The sequence below is a fragment of the Neovison vison genome, chromosome 7, assembly GCF_020171115.1.
Source record: "Neovison vison isolate M4711 chromosome 7, ASM_NN_V1, whole genome shotgun sequence".
In the NCBI taxonomy this organism is placed as follows: Eukaryota; Metazoa; Chordata; class Mammalia; order Carnivora; family Mustelidae; genus Neogale; species Neogale vison.
The window spans coordinates 95,857,897-95,877,563 of NC_058097.1; the positions used below are offsets into that span (position 1 = coordinate 95,857,897).

The 19,667-nt window shown below is 42.9% G+C and overlaps 1 protein-coding gene across 5 annotated transcripts in view; it reads left to right on the plus strand.

Moving 5' to 3' along the window:
- EXPH5 (exophilin 5) overlaps positions 1 to 12,979 on the plus strand; it is a 68,058-nt gene extending 55,079 nt beyond the window's left edge. For 3 of the 5 annotated variants that reach the window (XM_044257695.1, XM_044257697.1, XM_044257698.1), the window contains 2 exons: positions 1,948 to 2,083; positions 5,271 to 12,979. In XM_044257695.1, coding sequence (XP_044113630.1) covers positions 1,948 to 2,083; positions 5,271 to 10,642 — 5,508 coding nt within the window. In that variant the 3' untranslated portion in view covers positions 10,643 to 12,979. The remainder of the gene's footprint in view (positions 1 to 1,947; positions 2,084 to 5,270) is intronic. The other 2 variants (XM_044257696.1, XM_044257699.1) reach the window with 1 other exon arrangement.
- The last annotated feature ends 6,688 nt before the right edge of the window (positions 12,980 to 19,667 follow it).

The following is a 19,667-nucleotide window of genomic DNA, read 5'->3' on the forward strand; positions in this document are numbered from 1 at the left end:
ATAAACTCTCTGTATTTTCTCTTCGTCATATAACCTGTACCTCTGTGTGTGAGAAGTGTCCTTAACATGTTGGATGAGTAGCATTGGTCTTTTAGCAGAAGCCCCAACAGGGACGAAAGACAGGGTCTCAAGGGGGCAAGAACCCTTACCGGCTTTTCATCTCTTCACCTGAGCCCTCCGTCCAAGTATTTTTCATTTAAGTGTAAATTTTCATTATAAAAGCATATGATCCAGGAAGCCAAAAAGGATGTGGTCTGGTCTGTACAGAGAAGAGCTGAAGTTCATTCGGGTGTCAAAATGGTTGAATGACAATGCTCTTCTCTTAATCAGATGCATCTAGTCTGCATGAGTTTCCAGTATTTCTTTCTTTCTTTCTTTTTTAAATTTATTTGACAGAGAGAGACAGTGAGAGAGGGAACATAAGCAGGCAAAGCGGGAGAGGGAGAAGCAGGAAGCCTCATGCGGGGCTTGATCCTAGGACACTGGGACCATGACCTGAGCTGAAGGCAGACGCTCAACTGGTGGGCCCCCCAGGCGCCCCTTGTTTCCAGTTTTATTACAGTTGGTTTTATACAGTTGGTATCTCACTGTAGTTATGTTGCCTCTGTATTTGTTGACCTCTGGTTCTCATATTAGTGTGTTTAATTACATCCAATGACCCACAAAAGTGATTGCAGGATTGTTTCTCTCTTATTCATAAATGTCGGCACGTCTTCCCTTCCATTCCTTGCCTATAGAATTGAAAACCGCTAAGTCAGTGAAACGTGGGCAGGGCCCCTACAAGAAATAAGTAACCTAGATCTTGAGAGTGAAAACAGGCAGGAGTGAAAATCCTAGATTGTAAGGAGTAGAGAAATCAGGAGAACCTGAGATTTAGAACTGGACAGACCTGGGATGGAAAAGTAAAAAAGTTGGAGCTTGGGAAACATTAGAGATTTGGTCTTAAGCGTTCAAGGGGAGATGAAAGGTAACATTTCAAACATCAAAGGGAAGGAGAAAACTTGGAGGGGCCCTGGGAGCCAAGCGGCAAGCGCTGGGTAGATGAGGGAGTGGACAGCAGAGACTGAATGGGAAGTGGCTGGTAGCATTGTTCAGGGACAGGAGCAGAACGAGTTAGAGCAGAGCCACAGAGCCCAGAACCGGTGTGACAGAGGAAATGCAAATGGAGTTTCGGCAATAGAAAGTGAAGGCGTGGGAGTGCAGGATCCCCCGAGGTCACGGGGACAAACTAAAGCTTGAGAGTAAGGCAGTGATAGATTTGGAGAAATCAAGATCAACGGTGGCTGTTAAGACAGGACAACATTAATGCTGCCTCATTCCCCTAAGCTCTGTCTTGCTAGCAATAGTGCTTCACAACAGCAACAAACATTTATAAGGTCATACTTTTTAGCACCTTTGATCCAGAACTGTATCAGCTGCTTATGTCTGTCTGGGAGGGTCTACCCTTCTGAATGAACTCTGTGGCTAGAAATAGTTTTTGTTTTCCCCCTAAAGCATCAAGTTCACAAATCTTACGGTCCGGTGCAAGCTTCAGCTCGCCAGCTCTTGACAGAGCAGGAACACTGTTAAGAAATCTAAAATTCCAGCCTTTGGGGCCATGGAGACAACACTCCCAATTCAAGAGAGGTCGGTTTCTTTGCTGTGTTCCGGGAAACTCCCTAAGATTGTGTGGTGCTGTGTCTGTAGGAGTACTTGGCAGAAAGAAACTCAATATACTACTTGAAGACTCAGAGTAAAAACCATTAGTGTAAGTATAGAAAAGTTCGTGATCACTTACAAATGACAGAAATAATGAAACATTCTAAGTTGAGAGGTAAGTGTTAGAAAAATAGATTTGCTTTCCTTAGACTAAGAATTTTAGGTTTGGGAGCTTTTTGTGGGGACATGTGAGTATTCTAGCTAGAGAAGGTCCAGAAATAATATTGCATTTTTCTGTCTCAAAATTAGCAGGCAAAAATACACAGCTCACCTCTGGAAAATCCGCCAGTTGAGAGTGCATTTGTCCCCAGGCCCACAAGCATGAGGGAGGGAAGTGGCGTGCCCCCGTGGGATGCATCCCTGCTAGAAAATGAGTTTTTCCAAGGTAAGTCTATGTGTGAAACTGACGCCCGGAACTAAAGCAAATAATGATTGTGGTGTGTGTTAAAACGCTCCAGACATAGCAAACCATGTATTTTTGAAATCCTTTTGCTTCCCTTATCTGAAGAGGAGGCTGTTACATGCTACTAACACAAATATTCCAGAATCTTCTATTTAAATATAATCTAAGCAAATATGCTCAGACCCAGGCTGATAAATCTGTGGAATGATAATAACGTTTAATAGTTAACTTCAGATAAAAAGGAAATGCATTTCTAAGAAATACGTATATAAAGTTTACTGTTCCTAATGGACTTTTATTGTTCCCAATCAGTACCTAAATGCACTGTGACGAAACCTAAACAATTAACCTTGTACAACAGATAGCAGTAAAAACAGAAAGGTTCGAAAGGAGCCACATACAAGTGGATCTTATTATTATATAAAGCATAGCTCCCCTTTCCTTAGGTTATTCTGTATCAAAATAAAACCTGGCCGTTGGAACAGTCAGCTCTGAAGTCATTCACCAGCTTCACGCTGAGGAACTAAATTCCATTTGCAGAGTTAATGACCACTGCTGGATGCTGTGTTGGGAGAGGGGGTTGGTCAGGGAGAGACACCCATCTGGGGGAGAGGGGGCTGACCTTTCAGTTACATGGTTCCTGGCAGAGAACTTGCTTCAGAGAAACATAGCCCAGAGGAAAATCTGTTTCACAACAAAGATTTGCTAATATAGGAGAGCTACTGTTTATGACATGGAAAAAAAAAGATTTGGCTTCTCTGAAAATAAAAAGGAAACACAGAACAGATTATTATTTTTTTTAACCTCAAGAGTAATGAATATAACAGGCTTTTTGAATAATTTAAAATCCTCCTATGGGGATGTTAAAACTGGTTACATCTGGGGAGGAATCCAGGAGTTTTTATCTTTTTGTTATACTTTCCCAAATATATTGCTTTTGTAGGTAGCAAAAGACTTTATTTAAGAGGGGAAAAAACTACAACTAGCTTGAAAGGAAGAACAGCAATCAAAGAGACTTTATTATAATTTGTTTCAAGGACAGATTTTTTTACTCATGATATAATTTTGACATAATTGTGTTTTCTTTATACCTTGGCTTACATTTTGGCACTGTTTGATTTTTGTGTGTGTGGATAAGTGGAATTATTTCAGAGACGGGAGATAAATAATTTTTTTTCTTTGGGATGATTCCCTGGAGACTTCCTTAAGTACAGATTTTCAAGATTTGTTCTTCTGGTGGCTGTGCAGACTTAAATAGCACCAGCTTACAAGTACTGTAGGGTTGGGAAAATCTGGAACAGACATCAGAAATCTCTTTGACACCTGCCTGAACACAGTTGATATATCTAGAAATATATCCCACCCACATTCACAAATGCTGATATGCCTCCCTTTCCCTGTCATTGAAGGGTTAAGATGAAATTTTTAAATGACAAATCATTTTAAGGAACCAAGGAGAGAGTGCACCATTTCTTTTTAAACTTTAGCATGTTACCTTTTTTTTTTTTAAGGTTTTATGTATTTATTTGTCAGAGAGAAAAAGCACAAGCAGGGGTAACAGCAGGCAGAGGGAGAAACAGGCTTCCGGCTGAGCAGAGAGCTGGATGTGGGACTCGATCCCAGGACCCTGGGATCATAACCTGAGCCTAAGGCAGATGCTTAACCAACTGAGCCACCCAGGCGCCCCTGAGAGTGCACCATTTTATGTAACTTAGAAGGAAAGTTGTGGTTTCTTCAGCAATTTAAATAATCCCATAACTTGTTTCTCATACCAGATTTGACTGTCATAAATGAACATTTCTTCAATAAATACGTAATCTACTTGTTTGTATTTATTATAACACGAATATGATAAAACTGTATCCACGACAAAATGGGTCCTTGGGAATCTTGAAACCTTGAAAGATAATTGTTCTATTTAAAAATCTGACAGGTTTTTCTTGAGGAAAAGAGGTCATATGACTAAGTAAACACAATTCAAAGAAATAGCAACAGACTGAATGTATCCTGTGACTTGTCTGTGGTCTCAGAGGCTGGGGTCCTAGTCATCTTGGTCTCTGGTTTTGGGCTGCTCCAAGTCCTCCGTATTAGAAGGTCACTGAGCTCTGACTTGGACACCACCCTCCAACCTTGCCACTGAGAGAAAAGTCAACCGTGCTTAACAACAGCAAGTCCAAATCCTTGTAACATCATGAGCTTGCAGTGAAATCACCTTTATGGTTCATTTAAAAAATGAAAAGCGAGCTTTTATGGCCCAGGTGTTATATTATGTGGACACAGCAGACAGACGGCCTGTGACCTTGACAACCTAATCTGTTCATGCCTAGTTTCCTCATTTATAAAACAAGAACAGTAATAGTGTCAGTCTCATAAGGTTCTGTGAGGACTGAATGCATTAATAAATTAAGTGTTTAGAACCAGGGCTGACACATAGAAAGTGTGATATTATAGGGATGATAGTGGGGTCTTTATTTTTCCAGGAAAACAGTCTAGCGTTAGCATATCAGTTAGCAATATTGTATAGAACTTTAAATTTTCTGTATTGCTCAAATCCATCCAAGTAAGTATGTTTATAAATTACATGCTTAAGCTTTTGGTGGTAATGCTGTTTTTTTTTAACAATACAACTGAGAAATCACATGCTATTTACAGACTCTCATTTTTATTGGAACCCTCTGAGGTAAACATGGTGGGGAATATTTTAGCTACCTGGTGACACAAAAGATGAACTAAAAAAAAGAAAATCAAAGACACACTTAAAATTTTGTTGTTGGGGGGAAAAATGTAGCTTTATGTCCTTAAGGCATTATCGAAAGTTAATTTTGAAAAAGAATGAAAAAGAAACTTACTCCACAACCTTGTAAAATTCAGAATATCTTAAAAACATAATCAAAACATATGTCACCACATTTATATAAAAATAAAATTAGAGGGGCACCCGGGTGGCTCAGTCAGTTAGGCATCCAGCTCTTGATTTGGGCTCAGGTGTTGCTCTCAGGGTCATGGGTTCAAGGCCCACGTTGGGCTCCACACTCGGCATGGAGCCTACTTAAAAAAATAAAAATAAAATTTTAAATTATTTTATTTCTTGTTGAGGGGCCCCAACAACTCAAATTATTATTAGATTGTAAATGTTGTACACAAAAGCTGACTTATATTCTCCTTTCAGTTTTGGATGATTTGGATACCAAACTGGCTCAGGAACAGTGTCCAAGCTCCGTGAATACCACAACGTCTCTCAGCTATGGATCGAGAACACAGTTCAGTCATTTCTACTCTAGAGGGAACACACACGGTAATATCACCGGATGGCACAAAAACCACTATAAAGAAACTTCTAATATGTCTATCTATGACATCCTGAGGCCAGGAGCCCCTAGGGAAGGTTTTAAAACCTTTTCTCCAAGAACAAAAACAATTTATGATATGTACAGAACGAGGGAGCCCAGGCTCCTAAAAGAAGATTCTGTGCGAAAGAATACTTTTGGTAGTACTTCTCTGTGTTTCGACAGCAGGCAACGATCGGCTTCACCAGCTACAAGATATTTCACAGCAAGAAGCTTACATTTTCCAACCATCACTCAGAACAAGAGTGGGTTTCTACCACCCAGGCACCAGCAGAGCCCAAAGAGGACTCCTTTGTCCTCCATCATATGGAATAGAGTGGATTCTTCTGGAGATAGGCAGAGCCAGGAAGAGTTTCTGAGGGCCCCCTCGCCCATGGAGATCGACACTGCCGACCCGTATGCGTATCCCAGGTGTTTTCAGGAGAAGACGAGATACGGATTCTACCGTTCACAGAGTGTTTACCAAGGTGTTCATTTTAATGCCCCCGTGGATAATGCAATAAGTCCTGACCCGTTTGAGAACTCAGAGAATATGCCATTCTACCCTCAGGAAAACCCATTTGCTCAATCTTTGTCTAGCAACACCTTTGGACGAAACGGGGAACAAAGATTTAGACAGAGTCCTTTTTGGGACCCACAGGAAGAACATTCTTCCTGGTCTGAGTTTCATCAAAGCAGGCATCTCTTCCCTTCTTCCCACAGAGACTTTGAAATGATTCCCATGGAAGCAAATAGTGTGTTGGCTGCTCGTGGCCATGGTGTTCCTTCTCAACACTGGGGATCGTTTTCTTCTAGTTACAGAACAAATATGTTCGGAGGTCAAGAAGAGCCACACCCCTGGCAGTTTGGTTCTCCGACACCCACGCTGGAGAGCATGGAGATGTCACGAGGTAATGGGAGCCAGTCGACTCATTTCAACACACCAAATGTTTGTGCTCTGACTGATCCAGGCTATCACATCCCATCTGGTAAGTCAGTGTGTCAAGACGGCAGTCTTCCTACGGATGTACACATAAACAAAGAATCTTATTCATCTGGCATCGCTCAGACTCTAGCATCTACGTTCAAAACTTCATTCCCCCAGATTCCTGATGACAGAGGGAATCCTCAGAGTTCCATCTTTCAGAAGCCCACCATCACCGCACAGAAAATGAGGCCTGCCTCTCTTCCAGGAAAAATCTATACAGAAGTCACTGTGACCAAAAGGAATTCAGTTGATTCTCCACCTCTTACTGAAAACCCACCCAATATCTTGGCCACGGAAGTGAGCCATGAGAAAGACTTGAATGACTCTATTTTGGGAGAGTATAAACAACTGAACAAGATGGACCAGACAAACATGACAAGTGAAAGGCCCCAACCTGATGCACAGACTGTCATCTCTAACCCTTCCCCCGATTTTCGAGATCCCCTCTTTCAGGACTCAGCCCAGAGCAGAAGATTTGCTTGGAACGCGTCTACCACAGTAAGTTCCAAACAGAGAGATATATCCAAAATTCATCTATCACACAGAGGGAAATCCAACGAACTAAAAAAAGATAGGAATTATCATCCCGGGAATAGAAAAGTTGTCTCAGCAACTACCCCTCCTTTCATTGAGGAAAGCAGAACAACATCATTTCCCGGCCCAGATCCAGGATGTCACCAAGAAGTAAGAGTAAGTGGTGAAGATAGTGCAGGCATTATTAGAAATCACCCCTGGAGCTCTGAACCTGCTGAGAATCAAAGCGCACAGTTTCCAGAAGAGCCTGCTGTTTTAGATGCTGAGAAAGAAGAACGCAGCACGACTCATTCTATGAACTGTAGCCAGTCAGCGGCTGGCCACAAGATCCCAGGTGACTCTTTAGATCTCTCCTCAGCTATCCTACCCGATACGTCACCATCGAATAATTCTTTTCTCCAGGCTCTGGTGATTCCTTCTACAATGGCGTTCTCCAGGAGAAGTCCTTCAGGCAAAGATCCATCTCTGGGAGAAGGAGAACAAAAAGACAATGATCGTAAACCCCAAAATGATCAGTTTGCCCCAAGCTCCTCAGAAAACCAAAGGAGTCATGATAATTTCGTGCTCGTACATGATGAGGTAGTTGACGCTGTCAAATGTCATTCCTGCCCTCCTTGCAGGGAGGGAAAAGGAAAAGGAAAAATAAGACGATGCATATCCTGTTTTGAAAAGTTAAGCAAAATGGAAAGCAGATCAGCATCAAGTGATAAAAGTAACCACAGGGAAATGAATCAAGGCAGTTCCAAGCGTCCTGAGGGTCACACAACTTACTGTATCTCGCCAAGAAAATCAGCCAGTTTCCTCATCAATAACAGGAAGCTGGAAAGTAAGATAATGCGTTCTTCCTTTAGGAATGACCCACTTCCATTCCAAATGAAGAATAAGGTGGAAGACCCGGTAGGGAAGTACACATCAAACAAATTCAGTTCCAACTCTTCGGAGTCAGAAAGCAAATGTTCCAAAGCCGTGTCAGACTCAGTCTCAGTAGCGTCTGAAGTCACGAAGAGAATGACACATATGAAAACCATTAGATCAGCTTCTGTTAGAAAAGGACCACTTCCATTCCTCATCAAGAGGGCTGTGTCTTGTCCTTCGGGGGCACCAGATGCCTCTAATGGGAGAGAGGAAAGAGAAAAATCCTTGGCCTCAAACACAGGTGCTTGTGCTCTAACGCTACAACCTTGGGAGACCATCATTAGCCCTCCAGAAAGAAACTCGCCTGTTAGTGATTGTTCTTTACCCAAAAGACACCCTCAAAAGGAAGACGTTCAAGAACATACTGAAAAGGATGGTAAAATTGCTTCCTCCAAGACAAGTCTCTTTTCAAATGAAGACCCTTTACCTTTTTCTTCAGACATGTCAAGAAAAGAAAGTGGGAAAGCATTACACAAATTTAAGACCACTAGTATGTTTTCTGTTTCTGGTGATGAAGATAATGTAAAATGTCTCGAGGTGGTTTCGATATATTACACTCTGCCAAGGAAATACAGCAAGAAATTCTGCAACTTTCTTGAAAAGTATACACAGCAAATTGATTCCCATCCAGAATCAATGAAAGTGGAGACTGAAGCATTTCCTAATGCTTTTGAAAAGGACAAACTAAATGATTCTCCACAAGAGCAATCAGGAACACCTTCATCCGAAGGTCAAAAGATGCTGGTCCGCTCTGCCCAGGAGAAGAGCCATTTTCTCTCTCACACCACTGAAGATATGACTGCTGTACGAGACCTTGGATCCTCAGAGCTCACATTACAGGAAATGGCTTCTACGGAGACAGATGTTTCTCTTCATAAAGGACCATCGAAAACTAGAGAGATTTCCCCAGATAACTTCACTAGAACACCTGCTGGTGATTCACAGAGCAGAAAGGAGGGAGCGAAGAAATGGCCAAGTGAAACCCTGTGCCCTTCATCAATGCTTCAGGGAAAAAAAGTTACAGAAGAGAACTTGGAAGACTGTCAGCAGCCCATTAAGTTGGTTAACCGTGGCCCTTCTCATCTTCCAGCCCGCTCAGAAGAGACTGTTGAAAATTCCCCAACCGGAAGAAGTTCTGAGGAGTGTCCAGGTAAGGCTGTGGTGATTACAGCTCCTGGAACTGCGGAACGCCCTCAGAAAGATACCACAGGTGAAGCTACGGCTGGGAGCGCCTGTGGATCGCAGCCTAGGCAAGTAAGAGGGGAAACCAGAACACATGTCCAAAATGAGACTAATAAAGGACTTTCTGACTCAGAAAGCCAGGTCTTTGCTCTTACTCCAGTTTTGCAAAATCTACACCTTGACGAAGGGACTTGTCCAGGTGAAGCAGATGTAGACAGTTTGCAGTCTGAACCCAGAGACCGACCTCAAAAGAGTCAGGAGGTAAGTATGACAGAGAATGGCAAAGCCGAAGACGAAATACGGAAGTTGGCATGGGATCAACCTTCGCTTCCTGAAGGAAGCAATAAAAATAAAACCAGCTTGGATGACCCAGAAAAAGGGAAGAACAGATCTTTAGTTAAACACAGATGGGCAGCCATGTCCAAAGCCAGCAGAAAATTCTCAGCTAAAGATTTAAGCCCCAGAAGACACGTAGCTACTATCTTCCCCCAAAGTGGGAACAGCTGTGGTTTGGACAGCCGGTCTCTTGGCACACCAGAGTGCGACGCTCTGTCCCCTGAGCCTGCTCCAAAGCCATTAGATTCCAGAGATGAACGCAGGTTGAGGAGCGATGTGATGGGTGTTGAGAAACCTGAGAACTCTCTCAAGGGGACTGTAATATCCGACAGAGAAGCTTCTACACATTTAAGCAATCAGAAGTCTAACGGCATGTCACAACTACGTCAGAATGAGTCTAAAAATGTCTCAGACTCATCACCCAAGTATGAGAAGTTGAAAGACGTAGCAGCAGCTCAGACCTTGGAAAGACAGTCAGCGGCCTTGACCCAACCGACATTCCCCAGCCTCGGGGAAGCAGAATTCTCTGACCTTCAGAAAGGACTGAACCCTCCTTTTCCATTGGAGCCTGAAGAGAAATCCAGAGGGAGCATCCCGTTGTCCACTTATGGGCAGCAACAAAGTGCTTCATCTCTGGAGGGGGAACCTGAACCACACCGCCGTCACTCAAACAGTTTAAAAAGCATCAGTGTGCATGGTAATCTGGTACGCAAAAGTCATCCTCCAAAAGTCAGGGAGCGCCATTTGTCTGAGAGCACGTCTCTTGTCAATGCCCTGAGCCAGCTGACCCTAGGGAATGATTTCTCTAGCAACGGTGGGTACAGTCGAAGATTCAGATCCTTTTCTGAGCTTTCCTCCTGTGATGCAAATGAAAATCCAGCTTTGTGCAGTGACAGGACAAAAATGGGTCCCCGGTCTGCCACGTCCATATCCAGACCCATTGACTATGGAATTTTTGGGAAAGAACAGCAGTTGGCCTTCTTGGAGAATGTAAAGAGGTCACTCACACAAGGAAGATTATGGAAGCCGAGCTTTCTCAAGAACCCTGGCTTCCTGAAAGATGACATGATTAGTGCTCCTAATCCAACAGAGCCATCTGGCTCAAATTCTCCTCTGGGCCAGATGCCAGAAGATGCCTTATCTCCAAGCACACCACTTAATATCTATGAAGAGAATCCACTGGACTCAGATTGTGACACAGACACAACCACAGATGATGAATATTATCTGGATGAAAATGACAAAGAGTCAGAACTGTGAGCCTTCTTCAATAAAATGCCTAACCTTTCCACCAAAAGCTTGTATGGAAATGAAGTGTAAATGTGTATGCCCTTGAGAAGGACAGTACAAAAAAGATCTGGTCTGAGCAGCACCTGCTCTGAAACAACCCGAATTCTCTAACCTCTCTTCTCTACACTATATATATATAGTGTAGAAAGCATATACATATATATATGTATATGCTTTCTAAATTCTAGAGGAAATGAATTTTTATTTGGGGGACTTCTCTGCTGTTTTCTCCCTCTGTATATGTTCTTGGCCTTTCTCTCCACTGTCCAGTTTTGGCTTTCTGCTTTACTTTCTCCCTAATTTTTACACCTTTCATTTGATACGCAGCCCTAATACCCGAGGCACATACAAAACTAGTAACTTCAGTAAGTTAGTAGTTAGAAAACTCTATATTTCCCCTTCCATTCCATATTCTATATCCAAGACATTAAATAAATGTCTTGATGATGGCCATGGAGTCAATGGTATCATCCTGTTTGACCTGGCATTTAGGAGATTTAGGGTTGGTTTTTTTTTTCCTTTTACACAAAAATAAGGGCATTTTCACAAAGGCATCCTATTAGATCCATAGAGAAGCCCGGAAGACAGATGTTTGATGTATTTATTGAGGTTATAAATGAGGAACTGAATCCCTATTAAGCCCCAAATATTAGTACTCCAAGGACTACCTTTGAAGACATTTGTAGGGATCGGCTGATGTGTTAAGGGCTGAATTTTAATCTGTCAAGGACTCGGGCCGGCAGCACGATGGTGCAGAGGCAGCTTGGCCACAGCATTCCTGCTCAGGAAGGGAGCATGACTGTGGATGCAGGTAAGTGGACATCCTTCGTGGGACTGCCATCCTCCCTGCAGCTCTTCCCCCCCAGCTGGTTTTCCCCATTTCTCTAGGACTCCCCATTTCTCGATTTTCTTTATTTGCAGGATAGGACGCTTGATTTCATGTGCACGTTTTAGTCACAAATATCAAGCAGTAGCTTTGGGCAAGCCCCTACAATGCTGCTGAGTCAGGTCAGAAACACAGGGATTCCCTAGCTTCTTTGCAGGACCATTTACCAGACCCCCTGGAAATTAAAGGCAGAACAAATCCCTGAGAAACTAGAAGGCAGAGCCTCTAAGTGCTTGTTACTATGACTCCTTCAATAATGTATCTAGACTACATTAGATACATTCTATCTAATACATACATTCTATCCTTCTTCATACCCCCTGATACCTTGGTTTTCTAACTCTTTAACTGCCAAGGAGACCTTCTGGAACTTCCCCTCCTAATACGATAAACACCAACAGATGTTGGAACTCAAACTCCAGAAAGCCTGCCCTCCAGGATCTTAGTGCTGTGAGGTGGTCCACATGAGTGGATTTCCTTCGGATTGCTTCATAGTTGCTTCCTGACCCAAGTCTGTTGTCCATTTTTCTCACCTAGTCTGTATCATCCATATAAATTAAGGATAATGATAGTGTTGGTGAAGCATATAGAGATCTGGAACTGATAGAAATGCAAGAAAGAGCTATATTATTATTATCCTCCTACCCATTGCCTTGCCTGGAAGCAAAATACCAGGGCTGCTTTACATCATTCCCATGAAACCCAAAACTAATAAACGTGGTAACTGACATGAAAGCTATTCCTCAAATCTGTAAATTGTTTTAAAGTCCAGGCTTTGACCAATATCAAGCTCAAAGAGACTGATAATAGAGTTTTAAATCAACTGTGCTGAATATTTCCCCTTAAATCGTAAAGAAGAAATAACATTTTATTCCTTTCTTATTTATGTTTGTAAATTCTGCCTTTCCCCTTCCCCTTCTATTTATCTGACTATTTAAGTACAAGTTTCATAAACCATGACTTAGGTTTTCCCTTCTAATTTTAAGACATTCAGAGTTCACATTTTAATGTTAAGTGTTGCAATTTTTGAAAAATGGTCCACTTGCAAGTTCTATTTCAGTAAATACTCCGAGTTTACATGTATGTTACAGAGGGTGAAATGAAGTTAGCTTATATTTCACTGAGTTTAGGCTGTAACAAGTTAGTTAAATTAAGGTGAGGATAAGCAGTTACTCTGAGGCCCTTCTGCTCTGCACTGGAGTCTCCTATTTGAACTCAAAGGTAATTGATTGCTGATGCTCATTTGCACTGTTTGTAATGTTTGCTTGTTGCTCTGGCTCAAGAATCAAAGAAACAGAAAATTCATGAAAAGAGCACCTCCTAGGGCTACCTGAGTATCTCAGTGAGTTGAGCATCCAGCTCTCAAATTCAGCTCAGGTCATGATCTCAGGGTTTGTGAGATCGAGCCCTCCATCAAGCTCTACACTTAGCAGGGAGAGTCTCTCTCTCCCTGAGCCCCTCCCCCTGCTCGCTCACTCTCTCAAATGAATAAGTAAATCTTAAAAAAAAAGCAAAACAGCACCTTCTATAGTTTTATACTTTTATAAAATGCTTCGTTAAAGAAGTACAGCAAATTTCTATGTATTTTTAACATACGAATTGCTACTTTTTAATACTCATTTTTGGTACTGCTATAGTAATTTATAATAGTCATTTTTATACCCCTCACTTGTGTTCTAATCATTATTAAAATAAACATTCACATAAATGGAGTAAATCATGAGGGAATCCTTTCTAATAAATATCTTTAAATTATTAACTTGTTTAGATAATGGACTTCAATTTCACAGTGTACAGTTTATTTAAAATAGGGTGTGGGTGCCTGGGTGGCTCAGTTGGTTAGGTGACCGACTTTTGATCTCAGCTCAGGTCATGATCTCAGGGTCGAGAGTTCTAAACCCCGCACTGGGCTCCACACTGGACGTGGAGCCTACGTAAAAAAGCAGGGGTGGTTTAATGAGATTATTTTAATTTTTAGAGACCTCCTTCTGAATAATTTACCCCCTTACATTTATAAATACATGGCTGTTAATAAAACTTCCAACTGCTACTAATAAGGTTTCGACTGACAAAAAGTGAATAAAAACCATTTTGTGTAGAAAGTAAATGTATGTCTGTACTAGAAATAGTGGTAGAAAACCCACTTAGCTTATGGTGAAGATGGGAATATAATTGAAAAACTCCCACCTGCATAAAAGCACTATACTCTGTGGAATACCAGAAGATTAAGGAGGCCTTACTGGTAAGATTTTATTGTTAACAGTAGTGATAACGCTTTAGAACATCCCGTTTAAATGTACAAAGTGAGTTTGTAAATATTTTACTTTCCCAGCAAGTTTGTGAATGTATTACCACTTAGAGGCTCTTTCTGACTGGCACACCTGTGTTTCTGAAACAGGTAAGCCTTAAGCACTTTTGTTAAAATGTGGTCAAATAATCCTTTTATGTACTTTTCTCAATCCTGTTCTGTAGATATGATGAGTGTTACAAGATAAGGTGCAAATTTAAAACAACGCCTATGTTGAAATAAATGATTTAAATAGATGCACGTTTGACCTGGTTTTGTTTTGTTTTTCAATTTATTTATTTTCAGAAAAACAGTATTCATTATTTTTTCACCACACCCAGTGCTCCATGCAAGCTGTGCCCTCTATAATACCCACCACCTGGTACCCCAACCTCCCACCCCACCCCCCCCGCCACTTCAAACCCCTCAGATTGTTTTTCAGAGTCCATAGTCTCTCATGGTTCACCTCCCCTTCCAATTTACCCAAATTCCCTTCTCCTCTCTAACACCCCTTGTCCTCCATGCTATTTGTTATGCTCCACAAATAAGTGAAACCATATGATAATTGACTCTCTCTGCTTGACTTATTTCACTCAGCATAATCTCTTCCAGTCCCGTCCATGTTGCTACAAAAGTTGGGTATTCATCCTTTCTGATGGAAGCATAATACTCCATAGTGTATATGGACCACATCTTCCTTATCCATTCGTCCGTTGAAGGGCATCTTGGTTCTTTCCATAGTTTGGCGACCGTGGCCATTGCTGCTATAAACATTGGGGTACAGATGGCCCTTCTTTTCATGACACCTGTGTCTTTGGGGTAAATACCCAGGAGTGCAATTTCAGGGTCATAGGGAAGCTCTATTTTTAATTTCTTGAGGAATCTCCACACTGTTCTCCAAAGAGGCTGCACCAACCTGCATTCCCACCAACAGTGTAAGAGGGTTCCCCTTTCTCCACATCCTCTCCAACACATGTTTCCTGTTTTGTTAATTTTGGCCATTCTAACTGGTGTAAGGTGATATCTCAATGTGGTTTTAATTTGAATCTCCCTGAGGGCTAATGATGATGAACATTTTTTCATGTGTCTGATAGCCATTTGTATGTCTTGATTGGAGAAGTGTCTGTTCTTATCTTCTGCCCATTTTTTGATGCGTTTGCCTGTTTCGTGTGTGTTGAGTTTGAGGAGTTCATTATAGATCCTGGATATCAACCTTTTGTCTGTACTGTCATTTGCAAATATCTTCTCATATTCCGTGGGTTGCCTCTTTGTTTTTTTGACTGTTTCCTTTGCTGTGCAGAAGCTTTTGATTTTGATGAAGTCCCAAAAGTTTATTTTCGCTTTTGTTTCCTTTGCCTTTGGAGACGTATCTTGAAAGAAGTTGCTGTGGCTGATATTGAAGAGATTACTGCCTATGTTCTCATCTAGGATTCTGATGGATTCCTGTCTCACGTTGAGGTCTTTTATCCATTTTGAGTTGATCTTTGTGTACGGTGTAAGAGAATGGTCGAATTTCATTCTTCTACATATAGCTATTGACCTGGTTTTTATTCCCATCCTCAAATGATTACTTTAGGAAGAATTCTAAAAAGCTGTGGCGGAGAGGGGGACCAAAAACATTCATGCAAATCTCTCTGGTTGTTCTTGAACGTGATCAGCTATATGTAGTTTCAAAAAAAACACAGGGACTTGCTTCCCTCTTCTTTCATTTGTACCCAAAAGCAGTCGACTGACCCATGAAGATCAGTCTATCTGGTTGCGTGACAGAGGAGGGAAGAAGGTTGGCATTTCTCTGTGAGAGGAAGAAAGTGCTACATGGAGTGTTACCCACTGCCCCGTAGCACTGGTAAAAGATAAACCGTTCTTTCCAGCTGAAATATAAGACATGCAATATTAATTAACAGATCTGTACCAATCTTACATCTTTTCTAGAAATGCAACCCAAAGGCTGTGTCCCTACCAAGGACAGGAGAGTGTTGTCATCTTGAATATGTACAGCATTATATTAAAATGGAAAATACATTGCATGAGCCAGGATTTTGAGTTGTAGACTAAAATCCTCTCTAGGGGACTTAGGTCAAAAAAAGGACTTATTAAAGCATGTCCCATTTGCTCACAAAGGCATTGACAGGGCTGACAAAATAGATATTAAGTTGAAATTCCAGCAGCAATTTCTCAAATGATGCCAGGGAGTTTGACTTGTCATGGGAGATGCGGTCTCTGTAATGACCAGGAAGGCAGCAATTCAGGAGAGCACCGATACACAGAATCACGTTTTCATTTTCCCAGAAATCACGCCAGCGGAAATAAGAGCCCTAGTGTATACAGACTTACAGGTAAGAATTTTTATTGCTACAATGGTGGCAAGAACTGAAAGTGAACTCTTTATAAGAAAGGACTGGATAGGGGCGCCTGGGTGGCTCAGTGGGTTAAAGCCTCTGCCTTCGGCTCAGGTCATGATCTCGGGATCCTGGGATTGAGCCCCGCATCGGAGTATCTGCTGGGTGGTGAGCCTGCTTTCCCCTCTCTCTCCGCCTGCCTCTTTGCCTACTTGTGATCTCTAGCTGATAAACAAATAAAATCTTTAAAAAAATAAATAGATAAAGGACTGGATACATGACGGAACACCCATGTATGTGATATTATGCGACCACTAAAAAGCATAAAGTAGAAACATGTAAGTTGACTTAGGAGAATTTGCATGAGGTACTACTGAGTAAAAACAAACAAACCTGCCTATGCATGTGTACATCTACAAGGACACATACGAGGCTGCTATGTCCGTTGCTACATGTGCCCAGTTGGGATAAGTGGTATGTTCAACCAGGGAGGGAGAGAGAAGCATACTTACATTGGGAGAAACAGTCGGCCATGGGTCTTGAACACTTTTGCTGGGCATGCCAAGAATATAAGTCCTTGACCATGGTTTACACATGCCATTTCTTTCCCTTTTTAAAAAAAAATTTTTAAAGATTTTATCTATTTATTTATTTGACAGAGAGATCACAAATAGGGAGAGAGGCAGGCAGAGAGAAATGGGGGAAGCAGGCTCCCTGCTGAGCAGACAGCCTGATGCGGGGCTTGATCCTAGGACCCTGGAATCATGACCTGAGCCGAAGGCAGAGGATTTAACCCACTGAGCCACCCAGGCGTGCCCCCCTTTAATCGAAGGTTTTATTAAGTAATCTCTACACAACATGGGGCTTGAGTTTACAAACCTGAGATCAAGAGTCCCATGTTCCACTTCGTGAGCCAGCCAGGTGCCCCACACAGGCCATTTCCTAGGCCTGTATTTGTAGCCAGCAACCTTGAAGGACAAGATCACATCTCCCCTCTGGCCAAGAGCAGGATTGATTCCCCTTGCTGTGAAATCAGTAATCCCCTGAATCTGGTGCATTTCTCTTATAATGCAACACACTTCACACATCTGTGATGGACTTCCGCATTGTCCCCATCAGACTTGTGGGCTATTTATGTCTTCTGGGGTCACCATTACAAAATACCACAAACTGGGGGGCTTAAACAACAGAATTTATTCTCGTACAGTTCTGGAAGGTAGACGTCCCAGATCAAGATGTTGACAGGTTTGGTTTCTCCTGAGGCCTCTCCCTTGGACTGCAGAGGACTGCCATTTCCCCACGCCCTCCCTGGGTCTTTATTCTGTGTCCAAGCATTTCTAGTGTCTCTCTGTGTTTACTAATTTCCTCTTCTAATAAGGACAGCAGTTAGATTGGATGGAGGCCCATCCTAACAGCCTGCTCTCACTTAATCATCTCTTTACAGGCCCGATCTCCAAATACACATTCTGAGGTCACAGAGCTTAGTGCCTCCACATATGAATTATGGAGAAACACAGTTCTGCCCATAACAGGGGACATGGGGAATCCAACACACACCAACAGGAAACCCTGACAATGAATAATAAAGTCCTTTGTCTCTGACCCAGGAGTCTTGTGTCTTTTCGACAGCATGTCCTTCAAACAGGCTAAACTGTTAGCTTATAAGAGGCAACAATCCCAATCTGCAGAATTCTCCACCGCCGTATTTTAGCACCCACCACACAGCCTCTTTGTCTTTCTTTAAAACAAGAGTTTTTGGGTGCCTAGGTGGCTCAGTGGGTTAAAGCCTCTGCCTTCGGCTCAGGTCATGATCTCAGGGTCCTGCATTGGGCTCTCTGCTCAGCAGGGAGCCTGCTTCCTCCTCTCTCTGCCTGCTTCTCTGCCTACTTGTGATCTCTGTCAAATAAATAAATAAAAATCTTAAAAAAAAAAGTTTAAAACAAGAGTTTTAAAGTCCGAGTATAATGTCTAAAACATAGCAGGCATTGAATATGTATTTGAAATTCGATTTAGGATGAAGACTCTAGTCAAGGCACTGGTTGATCCGAAGAGATACAATTTAAGATATGGAGGGCAGTGAGAAAGAAAAACGTTTGGTACAGAATCAGTACTGCCAAACAAGGGTTCAGATTCAATTATATAGCTTCCTTGATGTGTTCTTGAAAAATACTGGGGTTACTGCAAATAGGATGTAATACATTAGGCCGTATTTTACTTTAGTCCTGTACCAGCTAACCCTCAGATTATCTCTGGGAAATTTTAAAGTTTGATTTGGGAAGAATATGGATAAAATGTGTTCTACACAATTTTTCAAAGTGATAGCTAGAGCACAGCAATGCTTTCTACTGAAAGCATGCAGACAGCCCCCCACACTGAAAATTATCAGTGAAATACTAAATAATGTTATGCTTTCGCCCTACAATTTACCAGTGGTTAACCACCAGTTTCTGAAACTCTTTCCAAAATACAAAGAACATTGCCTACAACCTCTGCTCAGTATTACCAAAATAGGCCAACAGAACTGGGGAGGAATTTGCCCCAGTATAAAGTGGTCATAGCAAGAATGCTGAGTAACCCAATTAAAGGCGGGAGATGAAAGGAGGTGCCTGATTCTGGCATTTCTGGATGGAGCTCTGTGAAGAGGGCACAGAGTCCCAGTGTCCATTCTGTACTTTGGGGCCGCCCTGGCTCACCCAGCCTGAGCAGAATGCTTTATTTTCTTTGAACAGATTGGAAGCATAAGCCGGTAAAAGAAGAAAAAATAATTAGCAAATGCAGATCAAGGGGTAGGGGGAGGGAAGCAGACAAGGCTGCCTGTGCTTTAGGGCTCCTGCCAGCCTCTTCCTGGACCCCACCTCCAGGTTCTGAGGAGTGACCAAGACCAGTCACACCTCGTTAATTCAGGAGACCAGAGCCTCCTGACAGAGGGGGAAGGTCGCCTGCCTGCCAGGCTCAGGGCAAGTCTCTGTCCACCCTGACTTCTGATACCGCAGTGCCTAACTGCTGCCCTGAGGGTTGTGCCTAAGCTGGTGGGTGCTCCGAAAACACATTGGGGAAAGCAGAATGTAGGGGAGGGAGACTGGGAGGAAGGGAGCGGCGATCCACGGAGAGGAGCCTGATCCGGCTGGTGCCGGCGTGGACGCGAGCTCTCAGAGGGCCGTGGCGGTGGCTCCGCACCACGTGGACCCAGTGAAATGCCTGCGCTGAAGGCACTTCCCGAAGGACACGGACGTTCTTCGCTGCGGGGCCCTTTCGCTCGCCCCACGGCCATCCCCCTCGCGTTCGTGTCCCTTCACAGCAGTTTCCTCCAAACGGCGCACCAGCTCCGGCAGCCGGGGGTGCGGGCCGAGCCCCGCGAGGTCTCGGGGCGGAGGACGCAGGCTCGCGCCCTCGGCCTCACCGAGCGCGCCCCGGTGCCGTGCTCTCCGCCGGGTCCCCGCGGCCCGACGCGCCCTCCGCCGCCGGGCGCCAGGCGCTGGGGCC